At 40.1% G+C, this 17338-nt stretch overlaps 1 protein-coding gene across 3 annotated transcripts in view; it reads left to right on the plus strand.

Annotated features, from left to right (window-relative positions):
- Positions 1–337: 337 nt before the first annotated feature.
- The window catches only part of fbln2 (fibulin 2), a 70357-nt gene continuing 53356 nt past the window's right edge, over positions 338–17338 (plus strand). For 2 of the 3 annotated variants that reach the window (XM_063474854.1, XM_063474856.1), the window contains exons 1-2: positions 338–464; positions 3065–4974. In XM_063474854.1, coding sequence (XP_063330924.1) covers positions 3144–4974 — 1831 coding nt within the window. In that variant the 5' untranslated portion in view covers positions 338–464; positions 3065–3143. The remainder of the gene's footprint in view (positions 465–3064; positions 4975–17338) is intronic. The other variant, XM_063474855.1, reaches the window with a different exon arrangement.

A 17338-nucleotide genomic window follows, 5' to 3' on the forward strand; every position in this document is an offset into this window, starting at 1 on the left:
CTTCATTCATAAAGCATGAATTCTACACAAGTATGATTATTTACAGCAAACTGAGCGTGAAAATCGATGCCAGTACTAAATTTTTTGATTTCCCGTTGGACTCACTGTGCTGCTAACAAGTCCTGGAAACAAGTCCTGGTGCATTGTCCTCCTTAAAAGAGCCTTGTGTCTGCTTTATAGGCACGGTTTTAATTCACTCTTTAATTACTGTAATAACACAGAACATGAACTCGTTATTTTTAACACCTGTCCTGCCAAATCAAATCTTTAGCAGTTGTATTGTGTGGGCCCATGCCCGCAGAGCCTGCTCTTCATTATGGATCAGGATGGGATCTCCTCCGGAGTCTCCAGCAGGGAAACTTTTTGTACCTCCCCCTCAGCCTGCCTGCTTGGTCCCAACAGCACGTCGATGGTCAAAAGGTTCACATTTGGAGGCGCACAGAGGACCGGCGGCTCTCTACAAGGTAACACAAAGCAGCGTCTCTGCCCGGCTTTATTCCTTAAACAGTATTTGCAGCTTTTCGCCGACAGCCTGTGCGCCGTCGTTAAAATCAGGCTGAGCTTAATTCCATGGATGTTGCGCTGAGAACTTTTACGCGTCGCTCAGCACAGATGAGCTTTTCCAAACTTTCTCCGGTGTTCACTTTTGTTCCGTGTCTGACTGCGGTGTTGCAACAACTTTTCCCCCACATTTATCAGGTGGAGACAGGTTGCTGCTGTTTGTGCGAAAAGATGCAAAGTCTTTCGAAACCCTTCTGTTTGAATCCGCTGTAGCCGCACTCATTTATCAAGAGAAAGTTACAGATGCGATGAAGACAGATTAAAACTGCGGCGAAATTATAGAGTTGCTTACAGTTTGTTTGCACCATATGGTCGTGAGTTTACTGAGGGGGACTTTTCTTAACGTCTAACGGTGTAAATGAATATTTCTGCCTGCTCTCCAAAGCGAGTTTGCACTGCACAGATGAAGACTGGTACTGAAAACATTTTTTTTTAAGTAAACACTATTTTGTCAGGCCTTGTCAGAGCGATGCATTACTTTTGGGAGGCTTTATCGTCAGCTGTGTGTGTATAGGTGTATGTGTGTGTGTAGATGGGTGTGTGTGTGTGTTTGGCAGGCAGAAATGAAGGAATCCCCCCCCCCCTCCCTCACAGCTCTGGGAAACACCAGGCTACTGTATTTGCATTCCTCTGCAGCCATTCCTTGCCAGCTTTTATTGTGTCTGCTGCAGTAAAGGTGCATGACACTTTCACTGACACAACTGTCATGAGCCAACTTGTAGGTTTGGTAACAGAAAGCCTCCAGAATAGCATGAAGTAAGCTGCTATTGCATTACATCGGATACATCTATACAGATACATCTATATGAAAAGGGGCAGTTAAAAGGGGCTAGCATTGTGCACCTCTTTTCCATTAGGATGCCGTCAGATGGAAAGAGTTCAGCCTTGATGCCTTTGGAGAACTTGTCTGCATTTGAGAGGCAAATGTTGCTAGCATCACATTTCAATAGTCGGTACAATTTCCAGCAAATGGGGGAAAGTTTCTTGCGGTAGCTCCAACTACACTTGTTCACATTGGTGGTTTAAGTTTAAAACCAGAAATTTCAAGGACCTGTGCTGTTGCCTGCTTTTCGACACTAGCACCACTCATGTTTGCAGCTAAAACGAATGGAAATATGCTCTGGATTAGGCACCAGTACTGTGTTGGTGAAAAGGGTTCTAAGAGAGTAGAGTGTAATACACAGTTGCCACAGAGTGAATAACAGCGTTGCAATAATTGGCTCATTACAGGTCTCTACTTTATATAAATTTGGCTTCGATCTTGTGTAGTTCCCCTGCTTTCTGGACCCATATAATTATGATGGAGTCAGATTTTAACCACCTAATTGTGATTCACTTTATGGCAGGCTCTGACAGGAATTTCCTCAAAACCTCCGGGAACTTTTTTGAAAAATCATAGTGATAAATGCTTCTGATAGTTTCTTGACACTGGCTATAATGCCAAGATTTTGATTTGTGTTTTTAAGTTTTATATTGAGAATTTATGGCATGAGGTAAAAAAAACAAACAAAAACAAAACAAACAAAAAAACAAATAAACAACTAAACAAAACAAAACAAATTAAAGAAATTAGTTTTTAATTTAAAACATATAATGAGCTAAGCAGTTCAAATCAGTTAAGGCCATGAGCTGTTTTCCTCATCAGATGTATTACTCATGACTCAGGTGGGATTAACAGACGACGCGGGTCCTTGTTTGGAGCAGAATTTCTTTTTTTCCTGACAACAATGTTCATAGGAATTCTCTGTGGAATTCAGCGCTTAGAAACTCAATGTCAGTCCAAGAAGGGAGGGTGTATTTATTTGCAGAGATGACCTAAAGGTCAGGGAAAAATATACCTAGTATCGCTGATGATGAATTAGATCAGTCCAAAAGTATTTTTACAAAAGCATAATATGTAGTTCTTGGAACGCTCTCAAAATTAGAACATGTAGTGTAAGGCAGCATGGGTTTTTGGCACATTCTATATGATAAAATAAGTGAAAGATTTTTTCCTTCCTGATGAAGTGAAATAATGAAGTAAATAAAATCACTTTGAGTCTGAAACTTCCAATGAGAATCATTATTTAAAGGAGGCCAAGCACTTTGGTCCCTACCCTGCTAATTACCTTAGAGAATGTGCTTTTCTTAAAGTGTAATCACTTTCCAACAAACTCAACAGCCAAACTGTTATGAGGCATCTCATGTATGTTCAGCTGTTAGACTGCTAGAGGTTGATTGCAACACAAGATTATGAGAGGAATGTTTTTATGGAGATAATCACAGATGCACTAGAAATTTAGAAGCTGGGCAGATTCCAGGTTTCATCATGACAGCCTGCATAATGATTCAAAACAGTGCACTCCAGCTGATGATAATGACAAGTATGTAGTCTTAATGTTAAAAAGATGGCAACGCTGTAAAAATTGGACTCTTATGTTCTAAACTGGGAAGCCAGAGGTTGATTTGCTTGCATTTTGAGAAATAAACCTGTCTTTCTGTCTTTTTTCCCTGTTTCTTGCAGAGCAGAGGTGATTCGCATGAGTCATTAAAGATAATCTAAAGACTTGATCTTCATCATTACTGAACATATACCAGGTGCCATGGCTCAAGCTGAAGTAGTACTACTGCAGTGTGCGTTGTTTTTTTTCTACTCGAGTGTCTGTTTGTGCCAGCTTGATTGCACTGGCACAAACTGTCCCCTGCTGGACAACTGTATCGAAGAAGTCCTGGAGAGTGGTGCCTGTTGTGCTTCGTGCTTACAAAAAGGATGTGCATGCGAGGGATACCAGTACTACGACTGCATCAGTGCTGGGTTCAAGAATGGCAAGGTGCCCGAGGGAGACTCCTATTTTGTTGACTATGGTAGCACAGAGTGTTCCTGTCCTGTAGGAGGGGGCCGGATCAGCTGCCACTTCATCAGCTGTCCTGATATGCCACCAAACTGCATCGAGGTTTCCGAGCCTGCAGATGGCTGCATGCAGTGCGAACGAGTTGGATGTGTTCATGCTGGACAAAAGTTTGACGCTGGACACTCCTTCCACATTGACCCTTGCCGTGTTTGCCACTGCCCTAATGAAGGGGGGAAGCTTATGTGCTACCCGGTACCAGACTGTGATCCGCAGCAAGTTCATAAACCCATGTTAGCTGCACCCACAGAGGATAATACAGTCATCAGGCATGATAATTTCCCATACAGGTTTGATCAACAAGGCCACACAGATCAATTTGCCACTCCTTATCACCTTCCTAATGGAAATCTTCCTCTCTTTAAATTGTCACCACTTGATAAAGAGGAACCAGAAGACTATGATTATGGTCCTACAGACTTTCCAGAGACCTACCCACAGTCTTTGCTGTTTCCCACCCCATCTTCCTCTTCCTTTAAAAAAGTTCTATCTGTGTCCCAAGGCTCTGTCAAACCTGACCGCATCTATTCTCTTCAGAGCTTTGACAGGCAAGGCAAGCAGGCGCTGAGAGAACGATATGGAGTTCGTGACCATCCTTCAGGCAGAGAAGAAGTGACAGAAAGTCCCCTGAGACTAGAGCAGACTACTGACATGCCAAATATGCGTGCCACATCTTCTTGGCAGTTCTCGCAGGGTCTAACAAGTTTGCAAGGTGTCCTTTTTAATAATTTACGTCCACAGACAGATTTAGACGATTCATTGCATGGCCACAAGAGTTTGGGTAGTGTCATATTTCCATTACACAGAGAATTAGAAAGTGAAAAACATACTGAGTATCCACATGCGGGTTCAGAAAGTGCCATTTATCCTCAGAGAGGCACTGAAACTAAGGCACATAACAAAAATACATCAGATAGCGTGGCACCGAGGGGTTCTATCAGTCAGACCAATGTGAGTCTTCCACAGAGGGGTACAGAGATCCAATCCAGTCAAGAAAGAGGATCAGATACAGTACATTTTCCACTGTACACCATGGAAAGCTCAGAGGTTCCCATCCATCCTGAGACAAATTCAAATGGTCCAAAAGAAACGCAGAAGCTACTCACAGTTTATGACAAGAAAAGGTTGAATGAGGAAGAGATGCAGGGGGAGAAGCAGGAAGAAATAGTAACTTTTCAGAATGTGTCTGGGCCTGAAGGAAAGGATGTGCCTTACACTATCGACACAGTGCAAGAGAGAAGCCAGGATGACTCAGAGAGCAGCATTCCAACCAGCATTTATGAAAAGACTACTTCTGAGCCCGTCACTCCTTCCCAAAGGCGGCCTGAATCCCTGACAACACCTGTATTCCATTTTATCACCACCACCCAGCCACCAATGAGAGTTACACTGGAAGAAAGTCAACCTAGTGGAGAGCCAAATCAGATGGTGATTAACCTTCACAGTGAAGGAAGAAAGGAGGAAAAGGAAGGGGTGAAAGAGATTGAGGAAGATCGCCCTGTTTTACCCATCAAACCCGAGGAGGGTAAGTCAAAAAAAAAAAAAAAAGATTACACAAGCCTTGCTATGCATGTTTTCTTCTGGATCCTAATTTGCACTTTTTTTTTTAGCATACAAACAAACGGCAGCATGGACTTGCAATAGATTTTTTAGTACACGGACAATTTCCATATGAAGCTTGGATTAAAATTGGCGTTAAACTAACAAAAAGCTTATACAAAATAATTTTTAGACCTGGCAAAAATGTAGATGTGTCTCATGTCTACCTCAGCCAAGTGTAAAAACGTTCTGTTTCATTCTGTTTCTAATGACAGCCTTGTAACTTAAAAAAAAACATTATTATCATGAATCAAATAGTAAACGTAAACTTCTGAAGCAGTAGGAACATTTTGAGGAACTTTGTTTCTTGTCCTAAAGAGGAGGAATTTTTCATAACTTGTACTGCTTTGCTCCTTCCTGGGTCAGTGTCATCTTTCTGAACTTAACATTTTCCATTACATTGTAGCAAATTAACCTTGGCAGTAGAGATATCTAAGATTAGTCACTTCCCCTTTTTAATAACTTTAGTCGGTTTACACCACAGCTCTAAAACCCATTTTAGTTCATGGGTAAGATATACTTGTATATACTATACTGAAAATGGTCTTTTTTAAATGTAATTAAGTACTTTGACATCCATGCAGCACTCACATTTAATAAACAATCAATTTCCAAAAATAAAAGATAAATAACCTGAAATATCTTAGCATATCTTAACATGTAGATTATATTAGTAGTACTTTGTCTCTTTATGATTCAAAGACAATGTTGATCTTTCAAGGCACTTTTGATGTTCTATATGTTTCACTCCTGTGTAATGCTGGTACAGTGGAACCCCGGCTTACGAAGACACCATTTAATGAAAAATTCAAGTTACGAAGGCACTTAATGGCAATATTTTTGCCCGTGGTACGACAAAATGCCCGTGTAACGAAATCCGTTTGAGAAATGCGTTTTGCTGTTCCACGTGAAAGACGTATTGTTGTTGCAGTGCGCTATTTCGTGTGCTTTTCGTTTGCAATTAGCCTATCGTTCATTCATAATGGGGCCGGCATAAGGCATAAATATGAGCGAGTTTAACAAAATGTTAAAAAAAAATCATTGCACAGTGTACGTGCGTACATTAATTAACGTAAATGTAAGTTTTAGTTTTAATGTTTAGAATTAAATTCCATAATGTTATGTACATGTACACGTACGTATGTATGCATGCATACCTATGCTTTCTTCAGCCTCCACCAAGAACTTCGTCTTCAGCCAGCATCGCCTCACTCAGAAGGCGATGGAAAAAGGTGCTTCGAAAATTTTGACTTACGAAAGACCCTCTGGAACAAATTAATTTCGTAAGTCGGGGTTCCACTGTATTACTAAACAGCAAAGTATTTTATTGAAATCCATTAGAAGTAATAATCCAGTGGGCCTGTTTTACTGGGTTTATGCAGAATCATCTGGGAAATTTTACCTGCAACATGTATGGGAAAAGCAGACCTATTTATGAATGGCTGCTACACAGTGTTGGGGAGTAACGGAATACATGTACCGCCGTTACGTATTTAAAATACAAAATATGAGTAACTGTATTCCGTTACAGTTACCGTTTAAAAAGGTGGTATTTAGAATACAGTTACTTTGTTGAAATAAATGGATTACACGGCGGTATTTTCCTGTTTCATATTGTGGCGGGTCAGGACTGTTTGGGTTTGTTTGACAGCTATGTTCTGTTGTTCCAGGCGGCAGCGTTACGGTTGCCATGGTTACAGGGTGACGCTCTCTCTCTGCGACTGTGTTTCCTGGGTGAGAGAGCGCCTTTTTGTTGTTGTTGTTGCGCTAAGCTAATAGACAGAATGCTACAGGCTAGCCCTAAAGAATGTAGCCTCATGGGCAGTGTAGTCCGTGCTGCAGCGAGAATGGACCGTTATGTGTCTGTGAGCGCGAGGAGGGAGAAAAAGGAGAGTGGAAAAGTAGAGCTGTCATCGAGCAGAAACGGGAGCTGGAAGCATGTAAATATAATAATAACCACTGCAGCCAAGAAGAGTGCCTGACGAGCCCAGTTGTAAGTAAGCTATTAAGACTCGACTGTACACCGTGTTCGTGTTTTCCTCCGAAACAATAAGTTCCGTTGGAGCAGCCTTTCAACGCCTCTCTCTGTCTCAAACTTGACCCAGACAACAAAGTAAAGCTATTTTTCGGCTACAGGCCCGACACGGAACCCACCGTATTAGCCAGAGGTCCCTTTACTACGGTTAGGAGCCGCTGACCTTCAGTAATCGTAATAAATCACACAGCAATAGTACATTCATGTAGTTGTAAAAAGCATGATAATATATTAAGTAATCCAAAGTATTCAGAACACGTTACTGTCATTGAGTAATGTAACGGAATACGTTACAAAATACATTTTGGGGCATGTATTCTGTAATCTGTAGTGGAATACATTTTAAAAGTAACCTTCCCAACACTGCTGCTACATGCTAACATCATGAAAACAGAGATTCACAGAGATTCTTTGCATTACTTTAATGCAGAAATATATACTTTATTTCTAATATAACTGGTGCTATAGCATGTTCTGGTTTTTTTGACATCATGCGCATATTTGTTTGAGGTTTCTGCCAGTTGTATTGATGTGATACAACCTGTTGTCAAAACCTTTGACACTGTATTCACTGTAGTTTGAATGGATGACACTGACTTGTCTGCAAACACTCACCAACTGTTCTCCAAGTCGTAGTGAAACTGTGAAAGTGTGTCATAAACTTGAAACAGGGGCAGTTACAGTAGTTTGCCTTTGAAATAAAAGTCGCACCTTTTGAAGAGTGTTGTCGAGTGTTTGCGGACACATTGGCATCTTCTTGTATTGGACGTTTATTCCTGAGAGTCTAGAAACCTTATGTTGACGATGTTTTTGATGTAAATTGCATATGCTTGAGCTAACATTTGTAGTACCTCATAAATAATTTTAAATACCACATTCATCTATTCATTTATTACAGTCATTTAAGACTGCCTTCCTGATGTATAGCTGTACAAAGTTGCCTGCACTTTCTCTGTCCCATTCTAAATACCAGTCATGTCACATGTGTATGGAAAAAACAGCCACATGTCCCTTGGTGTCAGAGCAGGCACAAAACTAGTGAGTCCAGGATGTGTCTGGAATAGGAGTCAAACACTCCTCCCATGGCAAACATCCGCTCACAGCAGTCTCCCACCCATCACCACCATCCTTCACCCTGAGCTCCCAGATCACAAGGGCTCAGCTCCCTCGCAGGACCTTATAAATTCTTTCTGGCCACCTGCGTCAGCTGCTTTGATTTGAGATGTGTTTCTTTGTTGGTAATGTTTTTGTTTCAAAGATTTAGAAATAACATTTCTATGGTATTTATTTACATTCAAAAAAGTTAAAGCATTCAAAAAGAAAGACACAAAAATGTGGCTGTAGTTTGAATGACAGTACGTGGTAGTTACACAGATGGTAGACCGCAACGTTGCTGACTCAGTTATATTTAGCTGGTCAAAGCCTTTCATATGGGACTGAGAGATAAATAATCTATTGCTGGTGCACGTGAGCTGTTTTTTTTAAGGATGTGTGCAGCACGAGGCAGCAACAGAACCAGACACTGGTGGCCTGAAGCGCTTAGAGATGCAGAGTTACATGTGCAGTGGCTACACTATTGAAAAATACAAGCATTGTGACAATTAATAGCATGACCTGAACACTGTAAATCGATAAAAATAATCCTGTATAAGACATTTCATCTGTGTTTATAATGTATTGTATAGTCTGACTAAGGGTTTGATTTAAAATCGACTATTTAATCAACTTTGTTTCATCTGTGGTGTTCCCAGTCAAAAGTGATTGCCAAAGGAAATGAATGGGAATCCACCCACCCCCCACCCCCCTTGGCCTCTGACCCCCTGAAAGGCCCAGTGAATGACCACTGAATGACTCAGTGAACGACTCATTGAACTACCAACTGAACTGAATTTGGTGGTGAAAAATGTTTGTTATGTTAATATAAGAGCTGTTAAAACTGACTGGTCCATTGTGACCGGGAACATTCAAGTAAGGGAGGTGGGGGTGCACACAACCAGTTTAAACATGACCAAATTCTTTAATTTCATTTTTTCATAAATTAGCAGTTTTATAATAGGAACTTTTGGTCAATTATTCTGAAAATATGTTAGCAACCAACACATGTTGTGGAGTTGGGGTTGGTTATTACTTTATCTAAATCTTATACATTTGGAAAGTCTGCTTATGTCCCCTTAAATGGTGCCACATTTGTAAGGAAAATGCATTTGTGGGTTAAGCAGCAGAGTTTAGTATGTGGGTTTTACCCTCAAAAATAGTGACAAGTAATCGACTAAACACAAAAGTCATTACTTTTGTGCTCAGCTGAGACTGAAGAAGTCACTTGGATGAGTGATGAAACGTTTCTCCCACTGAAAACGCTACGTCCAGATGAACAGAATCAACCTTTTGGGATGTGCTATATTTAGTTATGTCATAGGAAATTGAGTTTTATTGTTTGAACAGTTTAAAGACCCCAGTGTGAACCCATTGCAATGCATTTGAATCCACTGGGAGAGAGTAAATCTCCTGGCATTGTTTTGTACTGGATTTATGCAGAACTTTGCAGACTGTTGTCTACATGATGTCTGAGTGCAATGTCAGCCACCACTGTTTTTTTTTTTTTTGGACTAATCATTGTTAAGTAAATAAGAACAACAACAACAACCATATGGTAAATGGACTGGTTCTTATGTAATGCTTTTCTACTCTATCTTGAGCACTTCACATAACCTGTGCTTTCACCCATTCACACAAGCACTTTTGTCTACTGCTTCCTAACTTACATCCACACACATTCATGCTCTGATGGATGCATCGGAGAGAAACTTGGGTTAGTATCTTGCAGACTGGAACAGACTAGGATCGAACCACCAACCTTCTGGTCAGCAGGTGACCAGCTCTACCCCCTGAGCTACAGCCACCCACAGGAAGCATAATATTATGGCTTGGAAGCCATAATAATAGCCAGGGTTATTCATTAAAAATGCTCCGAAAGGCACCAACAGCACACACACACTCAGGAAAGAGGTACAGTTTTAATTATTCAGAGTAGTGCATGAGGCCTACCAAACACTGGCTGTGTCACCTGCCAATCAACGTGGCCATACTCCTTATTGAGATTGGAAGCTATCCATAGAGGACAACATTATTTTCTTTTTCATTCATTTCCTGTTACTCCTCCCTGTGTTAAATACTTTTGGCCTTTTGCGAATGAAGAATGTTAGCATGCAGGACTGTAGAGGGTTACTCTGTTAGTGTGTGTGTGCATTCAGCACATTTCATTGAAGTATTTTTTATTGAGCATGTGGATGATAAAATGATCAAGTTGTTCATTTGTTAGGAGGCTGGTTTTAATAAGTATTCTGATGAAAGAATGTGACTAGGTAATTTCTGTGCACCACAACTGATTTATTTTCAGGCCATTTGCAAAGTAATTCATTATAATAGGGAAGGATTTTTCTGCAGTGGACTGGGTGCTGGATCACAACCTGATCCCAAAGTTTCCTCCCCAAAATGACACATTGCCATGTCCTCTGTAGCATATGTACTGTAGGAGGATAAACTAAGGAGAAGTTATCTGTTGGGGTGGGGAAGTGCCCTTATTCCAGATAACATGCTATCTTCAGATAGAAACACTGCAGACTACAGACAGGTAGCTTCTGAAAACCGTAAAGCAAAGATAGAAGGAGATTCTCGCAGGGCTTCTCGACAGGCTGCTGATAATGAAGTTTATCAGCAGCCTGGCATATCGTATCAGGATAGCACAAGAAAAGCATGAAAGATTTTGCAACTCTTTAACATCTGGCTCAAGTGGAGTGATTTTTTTTTCTCTTTTCTTTTTTCAAAAACTGGCACTGTGGTAATGTTTTTCAAAGTAAAGTCCAAGTTTTTTCTTGCACATTATGTGTTACAAAATCATGTGCTTATGTTTAAGCATTTGTTGTGCTTTGTGACTTTTTCTCAGAGTCACCCTGAATTAAATGGATTTCGCTGTCCCTTAGAGCTTGCTACTATACTCATATATTAATCACAATAAAGTAATTATTTTGAAGTGAAGGAAAATCATTAGTTTGTCATAATAAACCTGCATTCCATCTTTTCTTGCTAACTTTTACATCTTATCAAGTAGGTTACACCTATGCTTTGACCAGTGTGTCTTTGTCCTGTCTTCCTCCCTTCACCCCCAACTGGTCGCCCCTCCCTGAGCCTGGCTCTGCTGGAGGTTTCTTCCTGTTAAAATTGAGTTTTCCCTTCCCACTGTTGCCAAAGCGTATGCTCACGGGGGGCTCGTCTCAGTGATGGGATTTTCTATGTTATCTTTGTATTATTGCAGGGTCTTTACCTTGTCCCTCTACTGCATGACTTTTTAATTTTTGGGGAATAAAACATTTCTCCCTATTTTGGGGGAGCTTTAGGGTCCCTAATAATATATCAATCATAAAATTTGACACCCTGCGCCCCCACCCCCCAAACAGATATTGGTTTGTTGCTTCAAGGCAACACTGTGCAACAAGGGCAGTCAAACACCAAGTTATTCTATAATAGATTTTATTAGTACAACAAGGATGAACAAATAAATAAACAACAAATAAACAATATAAGCATTTCACAGAACAATAAAACACCAAAATACATCCAACATTTGACCATAACCCCATGCACGTGCGCACACTCACACTCACACACACACACACACACACACAGACACACGGTGTGTTTCCATCACTTTTGGGGACATTACATTACCTTACATTCATTTCCTGGAGACTTATCCTGACCCTACCCATCACAAGTCCCTGCCTGAACCTAACCCTAACCCTGACCTTATCCTAAACCTAACCTTACCCTAACCCTGACTCAAGCCTTCACCCTAAAATTTAATGATTTACCTTGCAATTTGTTCCCGTAAAGTAGGTGAGACCTCACAATGTGAGTGTGTAAACAAATTTGTGTCCCCACAACAATAAGTAATACACGACCAACGACACACACACACACTAACACACACACAGACACAATTACTTTACCAACTGACCCCTGACCCCTGAGCTCCTAAGTGTCCCTCAAACCTGACTCAGGGATCCACTCCTCTACTTCACTGTCACTCCCTGAAAGCTCACTGTCCTCACTTTCTGAGGACAGAAAGTGCACATTCCCTTGGTTTCCTTTCATAAAAGCTTTTTACGTCCATGTCCTGTAATTATCAGTAGATTGTAAAGTAAAAAACATTGACTATGATCATATAAATGCACACAAACACATCTCTACACACAAATGCAAATGCATTATATTGCCTGAAAAAAACTGGGCTAACTGCGCAGTGTTGCCTTGAGGCAACGAATGAAAATTTACAGTTTTACTGTATAAGTAAATTTAAAAAAATAGAACAAACAATCAAATATGCTTCTTAACATATTCCTGCACATACAAGTATTTTTTTATATACATTTATTTCACTATAAACATGTAAAATAATGATCTTTATCTTACCTCCTAATGGAGATGTCTCTCATGTAGTGCAGCTTGCAGAAAGTCACACCACCTTCAACTCATCATTTTATTGGAAAGAGATGTGCCTGGTAGCATTATTTGAAAATAAAAAGTTTTTTTTTTTGAAGGGCCCGTGTGAGGCATGAAAATGTGGTTTGTTGCCTCAGGGCAATGCTATGCAGTAGAGGGTTATAATGTAAAAGGCCTTGAGGCAACTGTTGTTGTGATTTGACACTATATAAATAAAACTGAATTAAATTGAACTGAGTTGAATTAATACCTGATTAGGCAATTGTTAGTCCCTTACTGTCCACCGGGTCACCAGCAGCTCATTTAAGGGTTTGGGTTATGCTTTAGTGACATGCCAAATAGAAGCTTTTACAGACTCTGGATGGTGTCACATATTACATATGATTATATCAATCTACCATGCCACAGTCACACGAGTGCTGTCCTGTTTAAAATGGAATAGCATAGATTGAGGCTCCGTCTTGAAGCACTTTAAAATTTGGCAACATACTTCCATCAAATTTTGAGAATGAACTTCTCCTCTGCTATGTGTCTGGTGCCTTTTTTCTCACTTTCATTAACTTTGAAACCATTTCAAACAACCAGCATAGAATCAATGTTAAATTTCAGAGCATGCAGAAACGATGTGTTTTATTTTGGAGCATTGAGTGCTACTCTGATTGTGTCATATGGCCAAAAAGTAATACTTTTTTCATAAACGAATATATAAATGTTTGTTTTCTGAGATAAACAGATGGTAACACTAGTTGTTCTTGTATTTTTATTGTTGCTCTTTTCAGAAAACTGATCATATAACAGATAAGTCAGGACTCCTCGACCTTCCAGCCCAAAAGAGATCATAGTTTCCTAGGAAACCTTAATCAAACAGGGAGTGAAAAGAAAGATAAATAGCTAGTGAAACTGAAAGTCAGTTTCAGTATGCAGACATGAGTGGAATTCTAGTTTGATATTTCTTTTTATACTTACCTCTACATCCTTAAGAAGCTTTACCTTTTCCCAGGATTCATCTGTAAATAAGAATATTTTCTATATTTGTCTGGTTAAATAAAGGTTAGCTAGTTTAACCATACTTGATGTTTGTCTTCAACACAGTTAATATGGACATAAAATCATATTATACAAATACGTTACAAATATCTTTTGCTGGTTAAGCACCAGGTACTTAGGTGCAGCAATTTCTGTTGACTAAAACTTCATAGAAAAATGTAGCATCTGCAGGATTTAAGTGTGGTAACAGTCCATGAGTTTAAGTATTACGGCAAAGAAGCAATTTTGCATTATGCAGTTCCACCGTCAGTTTTCTGTAAAATACGCAAAAGTTAAATTTTTTTAAAGAAGCAAGTGTCCTCTGCAAGCAGTGAGTCATAAAAGTTTCACTCAGCTATTCAGATATCCTAAACAGTCTGTCAGAGAGACGGAGTGGCTGATCAGTCAAAAAAGGATGATTTATTCTGTCAGCGAGCTGCTTCACACTCCCAGTCCCCGGACTCAGGTGAGTCAGTCTTGAAGTCGCTTTTTAAAGGTTACTGTCAAGATAAATCAGGCACGACGACAACAGCTGTCTTTGTGTACAGTAATGTGGCTCAAGTCGCCATCTGTTACATCCCCACTTCCAGATGGGATTTGGGATTCCCCCGAGGTAAAAGATTCTGATTTGAAATGGAGTTCATTTTAGAAATCCAAGAGACATTGTGTAATGTAAATGTGACAAGAAATACTAAACTTTTATAGCTGGCATAATGAAAGAACACTTGCTAATCTAGCACAGGGAAGTACAGAAGTGCTGTTTTACCAGTGAAAACTCAAGTGAAGTTTCCCCTCATTGCTGTAAAAGTCATTTTTTTGCAAGGAACGAGGAAAAGCACAGACAACAACCTGACAAAAACTGAGAGAATGGACACAGACTAAATACACTCACCACAGACGGACGGGTAATAAAGTGCAGGGGAACGCATTAAAGACAACAAAGGAGGGAAGTAAAAACACAGAAAACCACAGAAAACAGGAAAGAATGGCAATCCACACAGGCACAGGACACGCTGAAAATGAGACTTACAATAATAAGAAAGGATCAAAAGAAAGATCTTGACAAAAATATTGTTTTTGGATGAAGTCTTTTAAATTAGAAACACAGAAAAAGTTGGAAAAATGTATTTTATTCATTTTAATGAATAATAAATACATATAAATAAATATGTACGTAGATGCCAACTATTCACTAACCTGGTATGTAAATCCAGTTTGTACCACGTATGTCATTGTGTTAGCTGTGGTAGTCGTGATACTTTTAGTGTTCTGCAGGCTTCTCTTAGTTATGGAGAGTTGCTCTTGGGACTATGCTGTTGCAATATCAAAAGTAGCAGCAGGACTTAGAGACTGTTTTGCTCTTAAAGGCTCCCAGGGGTATACATTTTTGCCAACTTAGTGATGCTTTTTCCAGATTTGGTAACTTTCAAAACCCCCGTAACACTTTTAGTGTTACAAGGGTTTAACTAGGGATGGGTACCGGTATCCGTTGCCATGATGGCACCGGTTCTGACATAAACGGTAGTAACCAGACCGAAAAGCAGCGCACATTTCGGTGCTTTATTTCGGTGCTTTTTTTTTTTTTTCCCTGAGCCAATTCTAGCCAATCATTTTACGTTTCCGAGGATAGTAGGCGGGGCCAGGTACGTACGTTCTTTTAGAGCAGAGCTACAGATTAAAAATGCCCAAGGTGAAGCGGTCAAAAGTCTGGCTGTACTTCACAGCAAAAGATGCAAACTCAGCAGCCTGCAACAAGTGCTTTAAGGTGATACTGTGATACTGTCAAAGGAGGTAACACCTCGAATCTGATGAAACGCCTGGTGACGCTTTTTTTTTAAAGCCGAGAAATGCGCCGTGTTTGATAGCTTGCTGCGAGACCTCACACCGAGCACATCTACTGCGGGTGTAAAGTAAAGTGTGTTGTGTTAGTCCCCGAAGGGAAATTACTCCTCTGCATTTAACCCAGTCACCCAGTGAAGCAGTGGGCAGCCACCAATGCAGCGCCCGGGGAGCAGTGTGTAGGGACGGTACCTTGCTCAGGGGTACCTCAGGGTAGCCGTTCAGTGGAATCGAACCCCTGACCTTCCGATCATGGGGCAGACACTCTCCCTACTGAGCTATCCCTGTCCCTGTGGTGCCTGTTATCGGACCCGGAGTTAGCACCATCCCCCAAAAACCCGAAGAGTAGAGTCCTGGCCCCTAGCCCTGCCAGTGTAGCAGAAATGATGAGGATGATGATGGCAGCAGCAGCCGTTCTTCTCTGCGTGAGTAGCTTAATGCTGTTCGTGTGTAATTTACGTTGAGTAGGCTAACCACATTATTACATTAATGCATGTAACTAGCAAACACCGTGTAGTTACATGCGGCTGTCTTCTTGTTTGATGGCAGATACTCCCTTCACCCTGGCCAAAAAGGCTAAAATGACCAAAGAAAAAGTGGAAAATAGTTAAACGTGAGAGGTTTTTGGACAAAGTTTGTGTTTTTTCCATTGTTTAAGCACTGCTTCCAGCCAAGAGTGATACCATATATGCCCTATAGCTGAAGAAAAGGCTAACATTGTTATCTTTTTACAAAAAAAACAGCTAAACATGAGAGGTTTTTGGACAAAGTTTGTGTTCTCCATTCTTTAAGCACCGGTTTGAGCACCGTTTAAGCACCGGCACCGTTTCAAAAGTACCGGTTTGGCACCGGTATCGGATAAAACCTAAACGATACCCATCCCTAGGTTTAACTTTTAAACTTTTTTGCCACCAAATACTCACATTTGACATTTTGCTTCATTTTTTTTATCTCATATGTTTTGAAGAGAGTTGCACAGTATAAAGTGCCAGTGTAAGGGTGAGCAAGAAACAACTTATACAGACAGCCTCTCATTAGCTATAGATTTGTACACATAATAATAATGGACAGGAGTAATATCCAGATGAGCAGAGTGAGGACTCGACAGAAAAGCCAAATCATCTTCATATTCACATAGTTTTTGGTTTTTATATAGTTGTAAACTTTTGCATTGACAGACAGGTTTAAACTTAAAGGGGTAAGTTGGCATTAGCATGAACGAAAAGCTAGATTCACGATTCAAGAAGTTTGTTATCATCTACACCGCAAAACACAAATGGTTACGCAGAGCAATGAAATTCTTACTTTGCAGGTTCCCTTCACACGACTAAAAGAAAGTAATAGTAAGTAAACCAGCAAAACAGTGCTTTGTAGATCTTGTAGTTTACATGTGGGTGTAAACAGAATTTAAAGTGCAAGTAGTTGCAACACTGTCACAAATTGCAAATTTACAGGTTAGAGGTAATTACAGTTGTATTATGTTGTGTATAGGTGTGCAAAATTGCAAATTTAGAGTTATGGATAAACAGTTCGACATAGTCAGTGTCTAGTCTGTCAGAAACTGCTTAACCTGAATGTTGTCTTGACTTTCACTTTAAGAGAATCAAGTAACTTTATCTAGGAGGAAAGACTGAAGGTGAAAAAAAGCAGAAAGCATACACATATAACACGTTACCTTTGTGTACCTTTGTGTATTAAAGTTGTTTTAAAGATTTGGAAAGAAAAAAAAGACACCGCCTTGCAAACATTGTCAGTCCAAGTTTTAGGTGTTAGCTGACAGTTACAAAAGACTTTGCAGCCAGTCAGTGACTAGGCTAAAGAATCATAGAAACATGCAGTTAAGTATAGTAGTGGAAGAGTGGAAAAACAACGCTGGCTTGTCCGTTGCTTG

The sequence above is a fragment of the Pelmatolapia mariae genome, linkage group LG5 (assembly GCF_036321145.2).
Source record: "Pelmatolapia mariae isolate MD_Pm_ZW linkage group LG5, Pm_UMD_F_2, whole genome shotgun sequence".
In the NCBI taxonomy this organism is placed as follows: domain Eukaryota; kingdom Metazoa; phylum Chordata; class Actinopteri; order Cichliformes; family Cichlidae; genus Pelmatolapia; species Pelmatolapia mariae.